The sequence below is a fragment of the Stylophora pistillata genome, chromosome 1 (assembly GCF_964205215.1).
Source record: "Stylophora pistillata chromosome 1, jaStyPist1.2, whole genome shotgun sequence".
NCBI lineage: Eukaryota > Metazoa > Cnidaria > Anthozoa > Scleractinia > Pocilloporidae > Stylophora > Stylophora pistillata.
This window is the reverse complement of record NC_142519.1, coordinates 45,770,091-45,791,551: the sequence shown is the minus strand read 5'-3', so window position 1 is coordinate 45,791,551 and position 21,461 is coordinate 45,770,091. Positions and strand designations below refer to the sequence as shown.

The window sequence follows — 21,461 nt, the reverse complement described above, 5'->3', positions numbered from 1 at the left end:
TTATTGGACGACGTTTAGGGTAAAAACAGCAATCTAACCTGAAAAAAATGTATTTATTCCGACTCTTTCGGAAAATAACTTTACAAATCTTGCTTGTTTATCTCGTAAGTAAACGATGGTGAAGCCCTTTCCAAGCTACCCGATTCTTCTCTCACTGCTTCCACGCTTATAAAACAGGAAACGAGCAAAAGGAGGAAGGTGTGACTGTTTTGACTAGCCATTTGACGAGGTTCAATCTGCTCCTTGTTCGACAATTTACAAATCAAAACAAACGAAATTTGTTCCTCTCTTTGATTTTGGCGGTATATTTTCAATTTGCGCTTGCGTAAGAGAGAAATCGCCCAAGACTCCTTGCTCGGTCTTGTTTTGACCACGAACGCCTTCTTAATTTTGACGGACCCGCTCGGGAAAAGGTGAAAATGACGATGGAAAAACTTTACTTTGTACTACGAAAATACACAAAATGGAAAGCCATGATACTATAGTTCAATATTTCGATGGTACATTGTTAACTTTTTATACAGAGAGTCGGCAAGACGATATAACATCCAAAAATCGCACTCGATTTCAGTGGGCCGATGAAGTGGGCGTGGTCACGAAACTCAGTAAGAGACTATTTGTACCCCGTGAGTTTGATATGTTTCAGGTGATTCCAACTTTTAGTACCTACGAAATTTCAAGAGTAAGCGATAGTGCCCGCGTATCAGGTGCGCCACGTACGTATTAATGGCTCGATTGGGAATTATTATATTGTCAAAGGTTTTTCTCTGCGAGCTTACGTGGTTGAATAGCGTCACAGCTTTGCTTAACGGGAGAAAATTAAGTCAAGCACTTGCTAGACTGGCTACAGATGGACTTCGCGTCGCAGAAATACAGGTATTTAAGTACCCTTTCTTTCTTTGATAGTACATGCTGGTTGGTGAAAGAGCCTAAGTGCTGCAACAACGGGGCAGCAAATGCTTTGATTAGCTCCGATTTGGTTATTATTTCTTTTGCGTTAGCCTTAACGGCCGCCATCTTGGATTTCGCATGATTGCAAACCGTTAAGGGTGGTAACCAATTGTAATCATGCATTTTCATGACAAATATCCACCTTGTCACGCAAAATGGTATTAAATGGGTCGAATGCGTAAATCACTACTTGATTACAATTCATTACCTAGTCCTTCACCAATTACCTCTACAATGACAATGTGGAAGATATTCATCAACCGTGCTTCCGATTAATCACTCCGTTTATAGATCATCTGTTTAGTGATGAGTTTCTTGTATTTTGAAGTTCAACGATTGTCTCACTTTAGCTATTACAACAACAAAACTGATATTAGTTTTTTTTCCTTAACTTACTTGTATTAATTGGCCCGGCCCATGTATAGCTAGTGCTATAGTTTAAGGGACTAGTCTATCACATTTAATTATCAAAGGTCTTATTCATAAATAAGTGAAAATAAGAAAGTGGGTTTAAAGTGTAAAGCAGGGAGAAAATGAGAGAGTACTTAACTCTTCGATGTTGAGTTTTATGGAGATAAGTGAGTAGCTGACAGTTTTCTAAGATAATACTTGTATGACCAACCATCAAGATGATATTCTTTATCTTTATATTTCCTTTCTTCTTTTAACAGATATCTTACTAAGAGATAATCCTGTGTATGTCATTAAATTTCCGCTCACGATATTTCCCATCGTAATCATCAAACCTTCGTCCATTTTGACTGTGAGTATTTCTTTTCAGGGTCAAATTGACAAGCTTCAGTTCCATGAGGAATCAGTGAGTGGGGCATCAATAATCCTCTCATTAACTTCTAAAATCACCGAAAAATTCACCGAGAGATTTAATGTAACGCAAAGACTCAAGCAAGCAGTGCAAGAGTCATACAACAGATCTCACAGTTACTCTAGACAATGGGAGTGTTGCCAAATAGAGCATCATTCAAGTAACCTGCAATATGACGCCAGATTCCGTCAAAGGGTAGACTTCCAAAGGGCTTGCGCTAAGATTTCAGGGACTGCCTCTAAGAAGCGTCAATACCTGAACGAATTGGTTGTTAGCAAAATTAAGCTAATCGTTGATGAATTTCCCTTTATAAAGTGGCAATACTTTGGTTTCGAGGAAGGCATGTTGACGGTGTTTCCAGCGATTGCGGATCAAGCCTCGTGTTCAGGATACGATCCTCGATTGAGGCCATGGTACGTTGAAACTGCGATGCCAGAACCAAAGGACGTTGTACTAGTTATAGATACAAGCAGTTCAATGGGAACTGATCGCATGAATGTCACCAAAGAGGCCGCAAAGACAGTTCTTTCCACAATGAACCCAAGAGACCGAGTAAGTTTTCGTAAAGGGAAACCATGTAACAGGGAATCCCAAGAGTATCCCGGAAAATAGATTGAGAGATCAGGGAGGCAATTTAGTGGGATGATTTGAAGAAAAATTGATTAAAATTATAGATTTGGTGGGAGGCATACTTAAGTAAACAACAATTTGTGTTATCAGTGTAGACTGCAAAAAGGAACCAATCGCGTTTTTTTTTTCAAGGCAGTCTACAAACCAATCCGACAAACCTAGTATGGTTTCAAGATGTAAAAGAACAAGAAAATGATATTTCGTTAGTTATTCTGCAAATAACAGTCGGAGTGGTCGCGTTGTAGAAATTAATGTGTTTTAAATTGAACCTGTAACCATTTGGATTCATAATGACAAGTAAAATCGCAACCTGGGCAAATGGGTATAACATTTCAAAGGTTAACATTCCGACATTATGTTCTCTGCAAACATTCTTAAATCACTTTCCCCAATGAAGGCTGACGTTTCGGCTGCAACGTCGGGATTTTAAACATTTAAGCTTTATACTCATTTCTAATTAGAATGCAATTTTTATTTGTCATCATGAATCCACCTGGTTACTCATCAGGTGATTCCCACTTACACGTAGCGAAGCGGTACTTAAATTTTAAGGCTACAGATGCACAGATAACCGTTTTATTTCTGCATTGGTTGCCAACGGTAACATCGGCAACAGTCAAACTGCAAAGCAAATGAATGAATTGCGTTTTAAATATGAAATTACACTAGAAGGGCTGAAATATTCGCAGCGAATTGTTACTTACAATTCTGTTGGGTAATCCATACATCTTTACGCGGCTCTTTATATGTTCTTTTAGCGTATGTGTTCGGTTGAGTGTTATACAAGTATTTAAATTCGTTGCGCCTATTTAACTATAAAAAAGCTAATTCGTCCCCAGATTCATTGTGTATGCATTTTGGCGCCAAACGCTTTCCTCTTAAGCGGCCGAGGTTTTGGTTAAAGTGTCGGGCATCCATTTGCCATCTTAACTTAATGCTTGTTACATGCATTTTTAATTTAGGTTAGAGTAGTTTCTTTTAGTACGGTAGCGTCAACACCAGAAAAATTTGGCAGTAACTGCTTTAGTGAGCGCTCACCGGAAGCTACTCCCTTAAACCTACGATATATGAAGGGGTATCTGGAAGGTCTTTAAGCCCAAGGTAAGCTCATAAATTCATGTCTGTAATAGATGCTTACAGGTGTATATACTGGAAAGTGTTCTGAGATTAGACCTTCTTTCTGGTTACAAGAAGTCATTCTTTCCCCTAATATAAATCGCTTGATGGGGCCAGCTATGATAGGGCCATATTACTTCCGCTTCCACTACAGTTAGCTTACTGCTACGCATTTTCCCCCAACCTCCTCTCCCCCTTTCTGTCTGCTGCTTAGAGCGTTCTTTATTTGTTACTTTATTTCTTTCCGCTCACGATATTTTCCCATCGTAATCATCAAACCTTCGTCCATTTTGACTGTGAGTATTTCTTTTCAGGGTCAAATTGACAAGCTTCAGTTCCATGAGGAATCAGTGAGTGGGGCATCAATAATCCTCTCATTAACTTCTAAAATCATCGAAAAATTCACCGAGAGATTTAATGTAACGCAAAGACTCAAGCAAGCAGTGCAAGAGTCATACAACAGATCTCACAGTTACTCTAGACAATGGGAGTGTTGCCAAGTAGAGTATCATTCGAGTAACCTGCAATATGACGCCAGATTCCGTCAAAGGGTAGACTTCCAAAGGGCTTGCGTTAAGATTTCAGGGACTGCCCCTAAGAAGCGTCGATACCTGGACGAATTGGTTGTTAGCAAAATGAAGCAAATCTCTGATGAATTTCCCTTTATAAAGTGGCAATACTTTGGTTCCGAGGAAGGCATGTTGACGGTGTTTCCAGCTTTTGCGGATCAAGCCTCGTGTTCAGGATACGATCCTCGATTGAGGCCATGGTACGTTGAAACTGCAATGCCAGAACCAAAGGACGTTGTACTAGTTATAGACACAAGCGGTTCAATGAGAACTGATCGCATGAATGTCACCAAAGAAGCCGCAAAGACAGTTCTTTCCACAATGAAACCAAGAGACCGAGTAAGTTTTTGTAAAGGCAAACCATGTAACAGGGAATCCCAAGAGTATCCCGGGAAATAGATTGAGAGATCAGAGAGGCAATTTAGTGGGATGATTTGAAGAAAAATTGATTGAAATTATAGATTTGGTGGGAGGCATACGTAAGTAAACAACAATTTGTGTTATCAGTGTAGACTGCAAAAAGGAACCAATCTCGTTTTTTTTTTTCAAGGCAGTCTACAAACCAATCCAACCAACCTAGTATGGTTTCAAGATGTAAAAAAACACGAAAATGATATTTTTTTAGTTATTGTGCAAATAACAGTCGCAGTGGTCGCGTTGTAGAAATGTGTGTGTTTTAAAGTGGACCTGTAACCATTTGAATTCATAATGACAAGTAAAATCGCAACCTGGGCAAATGGGTATAACATTTCAAAGGTTAACATTCCGACATTATGTTCTCTGCAAACATTCTTATATCACTTTTCCCGATGAAGGCTGACGTTTCGGCTGCAACGTCGGGATTTTAAACATTTAACCTTTATACTCATTTCTAATTAGAATTACATTTTTATTTGTCACCATGAATCCACCTGGTTACTCATCAGGTGATTCCCACTTACAAGTAGCGAAGCGGTACTTAAATTTGAAAGCTACAGACGCACAGATAACCGTTTTATTTCTGCATTGGTTGCCAACGGTAACATCGGCAACAGTCAAACTGCAAAGCAAATGAATGAATTGCGTTTTAAATATGAAATTACACTTGAAGGGCTGAAATATTCGTAGCGAAATGTTACTTACAATTCTGTTGGGTAATCCATACATCTTTACACGGCTCTTTATATGTTCTTTTAGCGGATGTGTTTGGTTGAGTGTTAGACAAGTATTTAAATTCGTTGCGCCTATTTAAACATAAAAAAGCTAGTTCGTCCCCAGATTCATTGTGACTGCATTTTGGCGCCAAACACTTTCCTCTTAAGCGGCCGAGGTTTTGCTTAAAGTGTCGGCCATCCATTTGCCATCTTAACCTAATGCTTGTTACATGCATTTTCAATTTAGGTTGGAGTAGTTTCTTTTAGTACGGTAGCGTCAACACCAGAAAAATTTGGCAGTAACTGCTTTAGTGAGCGCTTAACGGAAGCTACTCCCTTAAACCTACGATATTTGAAGGGGTATCTGGAAGGTCTTAAAGCCGAAGGTAAGCTCATAAATTCATGTCTGTAATAGATGCTTACAGGTATATATACTGGAAAGTGTTCTGAGATTAGACCTTCTTTCTGGTTATAAGAAGTCATTCTTTCCCCTAATATAAATCGCTTGAGCTTCCACTACAGTTAGCTTACTGCTACGCATTTTCCCCCAACCTCCTCTCCCCCTTTCTGTCTGCTGCTTCGTTCTTTATTTGTTACTAAACGAGTCGGATCCAGGTTGATAAACACGGAATTCCTAATGAAAAAGGACCAAAAATCTTGCGTCAGTCGAGTCGATCATGTCAGATTATTAATGCTTAGTATTAGAGAATTCGTATGTTTGGTGATTTACAAAGCACACTGCGGCCGTCAAGGCAAGATGGCCACATTTATGATGTTATGTAAATTACTGTGCTCTTTTAGCGATCAAGTTGAAGATCACAATTTCTTAGTTTTTTTTTACCTTTTCAGGAGTAACCAATTATGCAAAAGCTTTCAGCGCTGCTTTCCGTTTGCTCAAAGCCTCCTACGATGGTCCAGGTAGTACCAGGAAAATAATTCTTATGTTTTTTACGGACGGCACGCCTAGTGACGATAAGGTAAATATAATGCAAACAATTAAGGACAGAAATGCTGAACTGCATAACAAGGTAGTGATCATGACATACGGAATGCTGGCCGATACGAAGATACTCCTCGACATTGCAAACCAAGATGGCACCTCCTATGGAGTGGACAAGACACAAAGTGTAACGGTCAGTAAAGTTAAGCACCATATTAGCCATTTAGACAATGTAAGCAAGTGCCCCAAAACATACGTTGATTGTTATGCCAATTTTTTTTTCCATTTTAATTTTTTTCTTTATTTTCATTTTTCTCCTTCTCCTTTTTATTTCGTGTCCCCATTTCAGGTCTTGCTCCACCTTCTTCTTTCCTCAATCTCCCCCTTTTACCTTTCTTTTATCACTACAGCATTCAACGTCCTTCTGCTCAGCACTAGCCCTTAATCACGACGAGCCCGAATTTCAATGAGCAAGTGAGGCTGGAGATTTACAAGATATATGGAACAGCTCGCTATTTATCGCCGGGGGGGGAGGCTGGGGCCTGAAGGAGGGGCAGCATCGGAGGATTTTGGTTGTGCCACGATAAAATTAACCTGATTGCCGCTTAGTTCTGTCGGTGACCACTGATCCTCCCTCCGTTCTCCCTAAAACCATGACATTCCTCCCTATTAGGCGAGAAATAATTACTGATCCATATCATATATCTCTTCCTTTAGGCTGGAAAGTATACCAGTATCAATGATACATCGAATCTGAGGGAAGCCATAGGAAAGTACTACGACTTCTTCTCCAAAAGTGCAGCCAGTCATAAACCTGTTGTTTCCGTTCCTTACATAGATGCCTTTGGAATTGGTATGTCTCTTGTACAATTTGCATTATTTACCGTCATAAGCGGTCTGAATAGCTCTTTTTTTAAATTGAGACGGTTAAATCAATACCGTTTGTGTTATTTAGACGTGAAAGAAAAACCCACAAGCCAAGTAAGCGATAGGAATTGATTAGACGGAGCCACTACATCGCTAGATTCTTGAAAAAGGAAACAAGTCTCTCTCACTTTTTGCCAATCCTGTGGCCCTACACACTGGTAAAGCAAACATTTAGCAGGCTATCCAATTCCTTGCATGCAACTTCTACCCCACTTAGGTCTTATGTATTTTAGCTGCATAAACTCACTAACAAACAATCATACAAGAGCAGAAATATATCTTTCAGCCTTTTCTCACAGCTCTCCCACAGCTCTCCTACAAGCCATTAAACCCATCAGGCCGTAAGTTAGATAACTCATTGGGTTAATTACGTCACCCTCGTTAAATAAAGAATATTTTATTGTATTGTATTGTAAAAAAGTCAAATGACATGACGACAATTATATCTATATAAACATATAAACTTTGAGACGGGATCCTTCTTGTTCGTCAAGACCAATATTGTTTTTGTTTTCTCGCCGAAGGTCTCTTAACCACAATTGCATTACCTGTGTATCATGAGAACAAGTTCATCGGTGTGGTGGGTACAGACGTCAGCATGGAAGATATTCAGTACCAAATTAACTACCTCCAAAGAGGAAAAGCCAGCTATGCCTTTATGGCAAATAGATTTGAAAGGGCCATGATACATCCCCTTCTGCCAGCACCACAGGGTGCCTTTGACGACCCTGTTTTCATAGACATAGCTAACTTGGAACCGGAGCCGCAGTTTGGTGACATTGTAAAATCTATTATGCGGTTCAGTATCGATGCAATTTCTTTTTGTTTTTACCACTCTGTATTAACTTTAAGTTTTTTCGTGTCTGTAAGAGAAGGTTTAGGAGGACTCCATATCTCTTATCTTTCAAAGCGTAGAAATACTTTTTTCGTCATTGTGTCTTTCCTATGCCGACCTTAACAGCCTCTGAATTTGCTCTGTGGAAAACTGTCAATCAGGTGGAGGCACAAAAGAATTTTTTTTTCATACCGTACGGCAAATGATTAATTTAAGGAGCAAATAAAAAAAACAAAACAAAACAAAACAACAAAGGAGGGGGAGAACTCAGTACTCCTTCTTTTGGCTTAAAAAAGAAGGAAAAACAGGGACAGGAAAGCATTATTAAATTGTTTTATTTTTGCGAACTTTTCTTACAATGTTATAAATGATCTAAGCTACGATTTTGGTTTTCAAAGGGGTGGTGACGGAAATAAAACTTTTATGTCAAAGCAATTTCTGGCGCGCGGTGGTAAAGTTATAGAGGGAGTCAGAGTTGTAGAGTTGAATTCAACGTACCACTGGAAATCGATTCCGGAAACCAGTTTCACTGTCGCAATTGTAGTTCCTGTTGGTGACAGCGAAAGAAGTTTAGTCAAGCAAACAATCTCTCCAGGTACGGAGATTTTATTTTGCGCCGCCATTTTGTACTACGTGTAGCGTAGGAGTCAAGGTGTTACGTTCATACTTGTAAAAATGTCATGTACTTGTCAAACAGTTTTCTGATAGTTGTAATTAGGTATGCTAATGTAGACGATTTTTAAGACTTGTGTTGTATGTTGTATTGTAATTTTTCTTGTGAACAGTAAAGTTGCTTGTTTGGATACAACACTACGTTATGAGACAGGATACAGCAAAACTCAGAAATTGCTTAAAAGTGCGAGACGACAACCACTATGACAAGGACAAAGACAAAGATGGGGACAACGACAAGGAAAAGGACAGCGGCATCGGCCACTGTCATCTTGCTCTATAGAGATAAATAGCACTTTTTACAAAATCAAGTTGTTGTACGTCCATTTAATTTCGATAGATATAATATTGAATGGGAGACTGAAAATGAACTTGTTGTGAGGTTTTCATCTCAGAGGTTCTCTTAGGTTTAAGTGGAATCTTTTCTCCAAAAGAAGTTATATGAGGACAATGAGACCATGATAAGTGCTACATAGTGCTATTGCTGTTCGGAACCAAAGTAAAAATAGTGCTTGTATGTCACTCAACGAATTTTCTTGACGCTTTTTTTCGTCAGCTGCAAAGTTTGTTTACCATCGTTTGGACCTTGTCAAACTTGAAGAATCATGTCTCCCCTTTACTAGATATTCTTCCAAAGGTATTTCAATAATATCAACCCTTAAAAAGGGCTACGTACAATCCGTCTGGTAACTTTTATAATCTTTGAATATTTAGTAAGGGAAAGGTATTATACAATGGAAATCGCGCGAGGAATGTTATTTTGATAGTTATGGAGGAACATTTTCAAGTATTTATGCCAGGTACCATGTTGCAGGCGGCAGTAAGCCGCCATCATCACGATTTAAAGGAGCGTGGGCGGAGTTGATATGCTAGGCTTTCAAACGAAGGCGCTGGTGGTAATGTCGATGGGTTTTGATAATTTTAGAATTATCCAACCCAATTGTATAGTTAGTTAGGCATGTGTGCTCCGAAAAGGCTGAATTTTATTTTTAGCAATAGTAGACCGCTTTTTAATGCTGTCTCAAACGCGTACCAAACTGATGTTTGGTCTGTGCGATATACTCGTGATCACGGTCATTGCACGAAATAGAATAAATATGGCCGGTTCGTTTTTCTTTCGTGACAAGATCAATAGGTTTGGTAAAAGTATGCCCCAAAAGTCTGGAAAGGTTTTTGAGCAGCCTTAACGTTGTGGCTATTCAAAATTCTTTTGACGGGCTCTGTAATACCCTAAATGTAAGGAATAAGAGCAAAACCAGTCGCTTGTTCCTTCTCATCTGGGGTATTACTAGTTGTGACGGGTTTCTGGAAGTTATGGAGAAATGTTTTGGCATAGCCGTTTACTTTTAGGACGTCCGAAACATATTTTCTCTCCTCAGCCTTCAAAGCAAGTGAAGATGGTAGATAGTCAGCCCTCCTAAGTAAAGTTTGGAAGCCTGGCATATCAACTTCGCCCACGCTCCTTTAAATCGTGATGATAGCAGCTAACTACCTGACGCCTGTCTATTTACACCTCGTCAGAAACAAAGAGCAGCTAATTAGTGGGCATATGAAAGGAACTCTTGTTGTAACGATTTGATCACTCCTGATGAAGGCACTCGACAGGAGTGTCAAAACGTTGGGTCTATGAATAGTCCTTTTTACAGTTGTGGGCTTGGTGGCCAAGCCTTTGAACAGGAGTGAGGCTTAGGGTGACCTTGTTATGATAGAGATGTTGCTGCTTTTCAAATTCAAATTACTTTGTTATCACGCTAACTAGATACAGGTCTCTATCACAATAGGGTCACCCTTAGCCTCACTCCTGTTCAAAGGCTTGGCCTCCAAGCCCACCACTGTAAAAGGGACTATTGTAACTTTTCGGTTACATTTAGTAAATCTTTAAACCAGAGTAGCGTCAAACCATGTCTGATTGTCCACCTGGTTGCCTTGTGAACTTTAATATATGAACTTAATTATTCAAATAAATTCAGAAAGTACCTATTATTTTCCTATTTTTCAAAAATACGTTTCAGATTTTGGAGAAAGCCGAAAGGTTACTCAACAACTTTTCAGTAGGGAATTTCCGCAAAGTGGTAGAGCATTTGAAAAAATTGCGGAAACTAAGACTTGCCAGAATCAGCTGCTCCTCTTTGGGTTTGGTATCCTGCACTTATATGCTGTGTCAGTCTTCACAGTAACCCTGGGTTTTGAATAAAAGAGTTCCGAAATTAATTTTTCCTCCTCATTTAAGAATGGCTGCCTGTAAGGATCGAGAATCGTCCGTCAGCGACCATTTTGGTGAATTGCTCATATTTTGCTCAACGATACCCTTTGGTAAACTGTTTTCAAAAATCAAGTTTAAAAGTTTCTACGAGTGTTAATTTTTCAGAAATTTGCGAAAATTTGAAAACGCGGTTTAAGTGCGGTTTTCCGGCTGGCAAATTGTCCAAAATTCACTGCAAAACCCAAGCTCCGTTGAAGGCTTAAAATGAATTTAGTTAACACCAAACTACACACGTTTTAAGAAAAAGTCTTCCCATCCATTTGTGTTATGTTAATTTTTTCCGTACACAGCTATGTTGTGATTTTTTTTTTTTTTTGTCCCTTAAGCAACACCCTCAAAAAGTGCTATATATGGGGCGAAAAATAGGTAAAATTTAATGCAATAGAAGTCTACCTGGTACATAATTTTTTAAATTTTTAACTAGATATTCGAAATAAAGTGTCATTATTCAATACCTGAGTAAAATTTGAGACTTTGAATCGGAACGCTTCCTTTTGAAAATACAACAAATGTTTGTGACCTGAGCGAGCAAAGATGTATGTTGTGTAAACAAACGCTAATCTAATTATTTCCTGCCAGGTAGAAAAAGGTTTTGAAATCAACTTTAATTTTGGAAATTCTTAGCTGTTATGCCACAAGATATTAGGTAAAAAGGAAATCATACATTCAGAGTTGCGTGAGAGCAGAGAGAAAATAGAATCGATGTCGAAAATGTACATACGGTTGTTCCATCGATCACCATTATGCAAATTACTACCTCAGCTGCAGGAAAACTATGATATCTCTTGCTCATTTTGTTGGATGACTCTTTTAACCATTTTGGTGAATTGCTCATATTTCGCCCAAAGAAACCTTTCAATAAACCCTTTTCAAAAATCATGTTTTTAAGTTCCAGCGATTCTTAACTTTTCATAAATTAATGAAAATCTGAAAACGCGGTTTCAGATTACCTGAGTTCAGGCTCCGCATGTCGCACAGTGAAAAATTAACTGCAAAAACCAAGCTCCGCTCAAGGCTTAAAATGAAATCAATCAACACCAAATTTCACACGTTGTAAGGAAAGCTATTCTTGTTCAATTCTGGTGAGTAAATGTTTTCGGGCTCATCGATTTTGGGATTACTTAAGCCCTTGAAAGAACATCCTTACAGACCACGCAAAATGGCGTTGAAAAACGGGTGATATTTCGCGCGAAAAAATGTAGCTGTTACCTGACACTTTGGATTTTTAACAATATATTCGTCAAACATTGCTATTTCCGTTCACTGTGCAATTTTTGATGCTCTGAATCGCATTGCTTCCTTTCGAAAATGTCAGAAGTGTTCGTGACCTGAGCGTGGAAAATGATGCAAAGTCTGTAAACAAATAACTAGGTAATTTAACCATATTGAGTTGTTAAATATCCAAATTAAATTCGGTCTCCGTTGTAGTGACTTATAGCTTGTAAAATGTAGGGAGACAGGTCAAAAATTTTGCAAGATGTTTGATAAGGTTCTCCAAAACATTTTTGGGCTGAAAAATCTGCAAGTTGTCAAAGACGTGCAAAAGCTAGCGTACTCACGATTTATTTATTTAGGTTCGATTTTGCAATTACACTTCAGATACAATGGATATATGAAGTTTCTATATTTTGAACTGCGGTATTAAATACGAATGATGCACGATCCTTCGCAGTAGATAGCGCTATTTATGCAATAGCGAAAATCAGACCTGAAAAAAATCAGGCCTGTACGGGATTCGAGCCACTGACCTCTGCGATACTAGTGCAGCGCTCTACCAATTGAGCTAACATGCCAACTGGGTTAAGTTGATTCGTAATAAACCCGTGATGACAAATCAGATACAATGGATATATGAAGTTCATATATTTTGAACTGCAGTATTAAATACGTATGATGCACGATCCTTGTTATCTCAATTGGTAGAGCGCTGCACTAGTATCGCAGAGGTCAGTGGTTCGAATCCCGTACAGGCCTGATTTTTTTTCAGGTCAGATTTTCGCTATTGCATAAATAGCGCTATCTACTACGAAGGATCGTGCATCATACGTATTTAATACCGCAGTTCAAAATATATGAACGTCATATATCCATTGTATCTGATTTGTCATCACGGGTTTATTACGAATCAACTTAGCGGCCTGCTCCCAGTTGGCTTGTTAGCTCAATTGGTGGAGCGCTGCACTAGTATCGCAGAGGTCAGTGGTTCGAATCCCGTACAGGCCTGATTTTCTTCAGGCTTGATTTTCGCTATTGCATATATAGCGCCATCTACTGCGAAGGATCGTGCATCATACGTAATTACACTTCAGTCCACTACGTCTTATTCTAAGCACGTGGAACAGCACCATATATAGGGCGATAAGACACGTGCTGCCTACATGCGGTTTGGTTACGTAATAGATTAATAAATGTAACGTACAGTTTCCAACAAAGTGAAGTACACATTACATTACCACCTTCTCACATTCAAGTAATACAAAAGATACATTCGAAAGAACCTACTTAAAACTTGATTCCACGCTTATAATCTAAATACTTTTTATCTTTTACAATGAGAACTCATTTTCTGTAAGTATAAATACAAAGAAAGGCGCCTTATGACCATTAACGTAATTTAATACAAGAGAACAGGTCTTATTCTCCTGGTAATTATTAATGTCACGCAACGTAACGTAATTGGAAACGTTTTGGGGGTGCTTGAACATACGCGCGTTAAAACCGCAACTGAAAGGACGACGTCGTTAAATTAGAGAAAGAAATCCCGCATTAAACACGAGCGGATAGAAATGTAGGTTGAATACTCCCGCATCCGTCAGTTTGCATATTTCGGCCACCAGATGAGTAAACTTCACTACTGACGTGAGGACCAGAAAAGAAAAGTGAGGGTCAATACTGGCATGATTAAAAGAAAAACAAAACAAAACGCAACAACTTCTGATCCGGCCTACGTGCATTTTTAAAAAATAAGATAACCACTAACTGATGATTAGGAACGATACGCCGTTCATTCGTTTCTTCCTCACTTTCCTATTCTGCTAAACAAAAGAGAAAGTCAACATCATGATGACTTTTGGCAAGTACATTTGCTGACAATCTCTTTCAGTAGAGCCAAGTACGGGGCCTTTTTACGAATGGGCTTTGATGGTATATTGAGGCCAAGATCTTCACACATGTGCTGCAACATGGGTAGCCTCAAGATTTCCAAAGAGTCCTTTAGCGCCATTTCACAAAGATCGTACTGATCGTAGATCAGAGGATGGTCAAGTTGTATTGAAGTGACAGTCTCCTTTGCCTCGCTAAAATTACTCTCCTCCTGACCTGCTCGGATATCAGCGTCATCAGCATCTCATTTGCGTACTAATGCACTCTGTCTTGAGAAGAAAGAGGTCATCTGGGTAGTTGAGAGGAATTCCGATGACTGGAAAAGTCGTGCACCATCGGTGCCCCGGGCACGTCGCATATCTCGAGCAACTACCTCAGCCTCGAGCTTGTGGCCTGTCGTCTGCCCTATTCGAAATTTAGACAGAAGGTACGACTTTTGTTTCTCGTTGAATCTGTAAGCCTTCCTTATTACTCTGAGAGCCCAGCCTTCTTTCAGAGAAACACGAGAATCTTCCTTTCCCACAGTATACTGGGTATACTGACGCACTATCCTCTGCCCTTTGTAGTAATTCTGAGAGTGAAGTGTAAAAGTGTTATCGTGTGGTTATCAGACCTTGAGTGAAGTTTTTGTTTTTTTCAGTCTTTGGTATATTTATGACAGCCCATTTAGGGTCTCATGTGGTGCGCGTTTGCTGGGATCGGAGGTCGGTTATGATAAATAGAAATAATTCGCATTGGTACACTGAAATGCTTGTACAGAATGCTGTTCTCCCCCTGCATTCTCAGGAATTATTGATCAATATATACATATTATCTCTATATATATGAAAAACAACCATTGAATTGTTTAAGAGTCATTCAACAAACTGAGCAAGAGATATCATAGTTTTCCTACAGCTGAGGTCGTAACTTGCATAATGGTGATCGATGTAACAACCGTATGTACATTTTCGACACTGATTTATTTTCTCTTTGCTCTCACGCAACTCTGAATGTATGATTTCCCTTTTGCCTAATATCTTGTGGCATACCAGCCAAAATTTCCAAAATTAAAGTTGATTTCAAAACCTTTTTCTACCTGGCAGGGAATAATTCGATTAGCGTTTGTTTACACAACACATATCTTCTGCTCGCTCAGGACACAAATATTTGTGGTATTTCCAAAAGGAGGCGTTCCGATTCAAAGCACCAAATTTTACTCAGGTATTGAACAAAGACATTTTATTAGGAATATCTAGTTAAAAAGTTAAAACATTATGTACCAGGTATACTTTTATCGCATTAAATTTTACCTATTTTTCGCCCCCATGTACTGCACTTTTTGAGGGTGTTGCTTAAGGGACTAAAAAAATCACAACATAGCTGTGTACGGAAAAAATTAACATAACACAAATGAATGGGAAGACTTTTTCTGAACACATGTAAAGTTTGGTGTTCACTGAATTCATTTTAAGCCTTCAACGGAGCTTGGGTTTTGCAGTGAATTTTGGACAATTTGCCAGGCAGAACACCGCACTTAAACCGCGTTTTCAAGTTTTCGCAAATTTCTGAAAGATTAACACTCGTCGGAAAGTTTAAGCTTGATTTTGAAAACAGTTTACCAAAGGGTATCGTTGGGCAAAATATGAGCAATTCACCGAAATGGTCGCTGGCGGACGATTCTTGATCCTAACAGGCAGCCATTCTTAACTCCTCAGGTGCAGTTGTGAAATTCAGTGCTGAAGCCTTCACAGATCCGTACAACTATCTTGGTTCGAGCGAGAATGTGTTTACTGTAGACACATACCAGAAGTATATGGAACAGAAAAATGCATCTAACCCTGGATTTAAGCTTGGCGTACGGGACACAGTTACAGTTACAAGAATGGTCGAAGATGTCTGGATTCGTGGGTCAGAAGATTACGTAAGATACCTGGTTCGACAATACATTGGAACAGCAAATGGCGTATTTTTACAAAAACCTGGAACCTTGTTAGCGAAGTCATTTGATCCAACCAGGCGTCCATGGTAATGATATTCCTTTGCTAATGAAAATTCTTTAAATTATTTTTTGCGAATTTTTCTGTATGAGCGAGGTGAATAGGAATACGCAAAGCTGCCAACTTGAGAAAACTACTATTCATGCACTGCATGTGTGAATATGTAAAAATCTCATTTGAATATATCTCATCAGAATAGTGTAAATCATTCAAAGGTACAATTTAGCTGTGAGTAACAGAGGATTGGTTACTTTAACAACCCCATTTATGGACGCCGATGGAGCAGGACTAGTTATGAGTGTGGCTCAAAGCCTTTATCTTGGAAAACGTGACAACACCAACGATCACTTGTTTGGAGTCACTGGAGCTGATATCCCACTTTCCTTCTTCCAAAGGTAGCGTCTTTGATGACGAAGTTATTTTATATCTTGTATGTCTCCATTATGGAAAGGCAATTGCAAATCAGCAAGGGTATTACTGAGAGAGTGAATATGTGACTGAGTGTGGTGTGAGTGTGTGAGTGCGTGAGTGCGTAAGTGCGTGAGAGCGTAAGTGCGCGAGTACGTGTGAGTGAGTTTGTGTGTGGCTAAGTAAGTGACTTAGACTTACCAGCTTAATAAAAGAAATGATTTGCTCGAACCAATCGCTTGCTCAATTTAAGTAATCGCAGTTTTTGCCTTTTACAGACTCCTGATAGATGTCTATCCTGAGTGCAAAAGCGTCAACTATAATTGCTTTTTGCTGGATAAAGCTGGCTTTCTCATCCTTTATAATGATTTTCTATTTCCTAATGCTTATGCAAAAACAGTGGAATATGTTTATATCACTGAGAAAGATAAAGACTTGGCCGAAGATCTCATAAATAGGAGATATATGGAGAGAAAGCGGTGTCGAGATTTAAGCAAGCTGAAACTAGAATCATTTTATGAACTTCAGCTATCGAGTCGGGGTGCAAACACTTTAAGTAACGGCAAACGCTGCAGAAAGTACCAGCTTTCCCAAGTGAACGGAAGCAATATCATTTTAGGTAGGCTGAAGTGCTAGATAACAGGAGGTTTTCCTTTTTTCTTGCAATGTTATTATTGTGCAATGATACAGATTACATCTTACAAAAGTATTTAATTTTAACGACAAATGAAAAACCGAGTGTTTCTGGAAACTGTTAACAGACGTGTTATCCTTGATATATACAAGTTATGTTGTACGGCGATAACATGTCATGCTCCAACCCAGGCGAATCACTCCCCCACATAACAGAATTAAATGAGGGAGACTGGTCGTCCAATGGCGATTGGCAAAGGCAAGACTGAAATATAATGTGCAAAGCTCCTTATGGGTTGTGGTTTAAGTTCAGTAAAAGCACTGATTTTATCAAATTATGTCAGAGATGGACCAAAGGTAACTGCAATCGTTTTGAAGAAGATGACAAAATATCAAGAAAGATCACGAAAACTGCCTCCTCCCCCCCCCCCAAAAAAAGGGCATAAGATGGTACCATGACCACGTAAGTACTCAGGCTAGCGGTGACAAAGAGTCCTTTCGTCACAATGAATTTAATACATATTTCCAGGTATCAAATTGCAAGAAAGAGACTGCCCATTGAAGTCTTGCTCCTGCTCCGGCGATGGAATGTGCTCTGGGACGGATGAATTGGCTTGCCATTGCCCATCCTCTTCAGAACTTAGCTTCGATTACTGTACAAACGCGTTTCCCTCCAGTAGGTAGGCAAGTGGTAAAAGTGTTCACGTATATAAGATAACGTTGTTTATCATATGACCCGTCCGGCCCCACTCGTGCGATCCCAGAGGAAACCCCAGTGAAAGCTGACGCGTTAAGGGCCGGACGGGTTGACATGTGCTGGTCTGGGAAAAGCCGTCTGGGCCTAGTGCACTTGTGTGGCTTTGTTGCAAAAACATTGTTTGCTGTTGTTGCAAAAAATTAGTGACAGTAGTGAACAAAAATGAGAAAATAAGTCACGTTTCTCGATGAATTGTGAGTTCTTTGTTCTGACTCGGAAAAACAAAGGATGAAATTTTATTGTTAACCTTTTTAGTGGTTTTCCCGTGCGCGCCAGTTTATCGTATCCTATTCAGGTTAAAAAATAATTTCGAAATTTTCAAAACTTAGTGGTCGTACGATAAATGCTTCAGTTCACTGAGTAAGGTCAGGCTGTGCTGAAAAATATTTGGCTCTTAGTCAATAAGTACATAATATGACAATTTGATTATGGTTTATGGGCTACTTCTTGTGCCGGCCGTTGTCATATTGTCACTTTTTAAATAACTTTTAACAAGAACTATAGAAATTCTCGCGCGCTCATTGGTCGCGAACCATTGTCAAGAAGCTAAGGTTATTAATTTTTTTCGTCGATGCATGTGCGTGAGCGGGCGGTATTCTACAAATCCTGCAATCTGATTGGTTCCGAGAGCCGTATTCTCAGCCATCCGGCGGTTATCCTATGTGTTGCGTGTTGGGTCGCCCAGTACCTCCTTAGCCTCGTTGCAACTTTTCATTAATATATTTTATTTTGTCGACTAAGCAGCATTTATAGGCAAAGATTTTGGCCACGACCCTTAGCCGATAAATAACTTATTCATTCTTTTTCTCTCTCTCTCTCGAATCATTTTGGTTTTTCCGCAAAAACTGATTTCAAAATAAATTTTGTGGTACCGAATGTGTCAAGAGAATGTATTGAAACGTGTTCATAACTTTGGCTTTGAACATTATTGACGTCACTTCTATCATTAATGTGGTTGTAGACAATGAAAAATTGTGATGGCTTGATTTTCATGAAGAAGTTTTTAACATGGAAATTTTTATGTTAGCTTATGCGACGAAGTTTTCGGAATTCGAACTGCGCGTTACATGATCGATTGTTGCTTTGTTGTTGTTGTTTTTATTTCTACAAAGAAATGTCAGTAAGTAATGAATGGCAACAGACTCTGTTACTCTGACTTGTTTTTGTCGCCCACTCATTTTATGCAAAATGGTAGTAGTAAGCCATCAAGCCGAAAAAATTTGGACTTATGACTGTACGGTCGTCCGTACAAAGTGCTACTTTTAGCATGCACGGTCAACTGAGCCGCGGGCACGCCAACGTTACGGCTTTGTCCAGTAGTCTAGTGGTTAGTACATTGAGCTCCGAGTCGGAAGACCCGGGTTCGAGTCCTGGCCGGGGTAAGGCGTTGTGCCCTTAAGACGTACGGAAAAAGAATGCGAGCTCCGCTTTTAGGCTGAAGACAAGTTAAACCAAAATTAATTTTGTACATTGTAACACAGTGTTTGTTCCTACAAAGTAGAGTTGGGAAGATTTATGTATATTTTAAGGCGTTTTTATAAAGACAATTGTTCCATTCGCACTTGTTGGATATGAGATGAGTGTAGCCAACTCGGCCTTTCGGGCCTCGTTGGCTATTTATCACCTCATATCCAACGCGCACTCCTGGAATAATTGTTAATTGACAACGGTTCTCGACCGATCAGCGCGCGAGAACTTTTACAGTTATCGTGTTATTGTAAATCGATGATTGCCTCGTAGATTCCCTCTTTGTCCCCCGTCAAGAAATATTTTGTCCGTCAAAAATGTTAACGATCCGCCCAGAACAGGATTACCAAAGTGTTTTGATCCACGTTGCGTTACTTATCCGGACTGGGAATCCTGTGCTGGGGTCGTAGGTTGCTACTGGTGTGTACGCGACAAAAACAACAACTCATTTACTACCAAATATTGCTCTGACAGAAGTGTTTGCTACGGTAAGGCGAGTATGCTTCCGTTTATTCTTTGATTTGACTTATTCATATGATGGACGATCCTCGCAGTGGATAGCGCTATTTAGGCAATAGCGAAAATCAGACCTGAAAAAAATCAGGCCTGTACGGGATTCGAACCACTGACCTCTGCGATACTGGTGCAGTGCTCTACCAATTGAGCTAACAAGCCAACTGAGAGCAGGCCGTTAAGTTGATTCGTAATAAACCCGTGAAAGTAATAAATGAGATACAATGAATATATGAAGTTCATTTATTTTTGATTAGTAAGCTTATTACTTTCACGGGTTTATTATGAATCAACTTAACGGCCTGCTCTCAGTTGGCTTGTTAGCTCAATTGGTAGAGTGCTGCACTAGTATCGCAGAGGTCAGTGGTTCGAATCCCGTACAGGCCTGATTTTTTTCAGGTCTGATTTTCGCTATTGCCTAAATAGCGCTATCCACTGCTAGGATCGTCCATCATACGTATCTAATACCGCAGTTCAAAAATATATGAACTTCATATATTCATTGTATCTCATATGACTTATTCTCTGTCACGGGATCGGTGTTCACAAGTCACGTACACGGATAAAACCTTTCCATTGCCTATGCAGGGAATTTTTTAATATCGTCTTATGGGTATTTTAATCTTAGGTTAGATATGATAAAAATCTTCCTTGAAAAATCAACTGGAGAAGGTTGAGCACTTTATTTTGTCCTATAGTGACCACGGTGTTGCGTTCCATGTCACTTTCGGGGTTTACTGATTTAGGCTTTGGATATTGTGAAACTCACTAATCTCAAGAGGGAACACGATTTTTGCCAGTGACGTATATGTATGTAGATATCTTGTAAAGATCTCGTACATCTAATATGTAATTCAGGGGTGCAGCTAAGGGAAGGTCCTGGGGTGTCCGTAGAGCCCCCCTCCCACTTCAACTAAGTGATATTTTTAAATTCGATAAGACACACCTCTAACGATTTAGAAGGTGAAACGGATGAAACTGGAGAATCAACACAGCTTAAAAAATGTCACTTTAAATTTGTAGTTTAAAGCGTGGACGTCTACCTGATAGTTGGATTGATGATGTGGTTGTGATCCCCCACCTCTTTAGGAACTCCTTGCCGCGCCTTTGCAAAAAAAATACATGACGAGCTTTATACGACTTTGAATTTTTTGACCCCTACCGATTTTGCGCTATTGAATAGCGAAAAGTCAAGAGGGGGTCTAATTTTTCTTCACGTAGCATCTCTGCGGGGCAAAAATTTAATGAAGGATTTTCACAAGAAAGGTGTTAAGAAGTGAGGTTCGGCACATGGCTATCTATCAACAGATTTAATTTGACACGTCAGTCTAGACAACATTATGAGGTAAGTATCGAGTGCGCTCCGTGGATCACAAAATGTAGAAAATGCACCTTCTCAACGTAAACAAAAATTACGAGACGCCCATATTGACGTGTGCGTCGTTTCCTTTATGTTGAGCCAAGCAGGAGCACTTTTAGTAAAGAAATCTTTGAGAAAAAGTAAGAATTATAAGTACGAACCTATGAGAGAATTATTAGCTAGTACGAACATAGTTCTCAAAGCCATTAATCAATCGATCGATGATACAGCCCGCGATTGTTGCTGTTCTTATCAGAATAGGAAAACAGTAACTTTGACTCTTAGCAGAGCGTTTTATTTCGTGGTTCCTGCTTCTACACTCAACAGTTACCTAAAGCCAGCTGAAAGATGCTACAAATTAACATGCGAGAGGGTCAATGTGG

General features: G+C 39.4%; 1 protein-coding gene and 1 pseudogene across 1 annotated transcript; one reads left to right on the top strand and one right to left on the bottom strand.

Annotated features, from left to right (window-relative positions):
* Positions 1 to 726: 726 nt before the first annotated feature.
* LOC148742747 (VWFA and cache domain-containing protein 1-like) lies at positions 727 to 19,725 on the top strand. The gene is made up of 13 exons (XM_088748316.1): positions 727 to 876; positions 3,835 to 4,428; positions 5,470 to 5,608; positions 6,072 to 6,355; positions 6,880 to 7,015; positions 7,614 to 7,887; positions 8,323 to 8,519; positions 9,153 to 9,233; positions 15,659 to 15,968; positions 16,156 to 16,335; positions 16,627 to 16,967; positions 17,511 to 17,661; positions 19,479 to 19,725. The coding sequence occupies exons 1-13, from the start codon at positions 727 to 729 to the stop codon at positions 19,723 to 19,725; spliced, it is 3,084 nt and encodes a 1,027-aa protein (XP_088604442.1).
* On the bottom strand, positions 13,697 to 15,644 carry LOC148742748 (uncharacterized; annotated as a pseudogene).
* Positions 19,726 to 21,461: the final 1,736 nt, after the last annotated feature.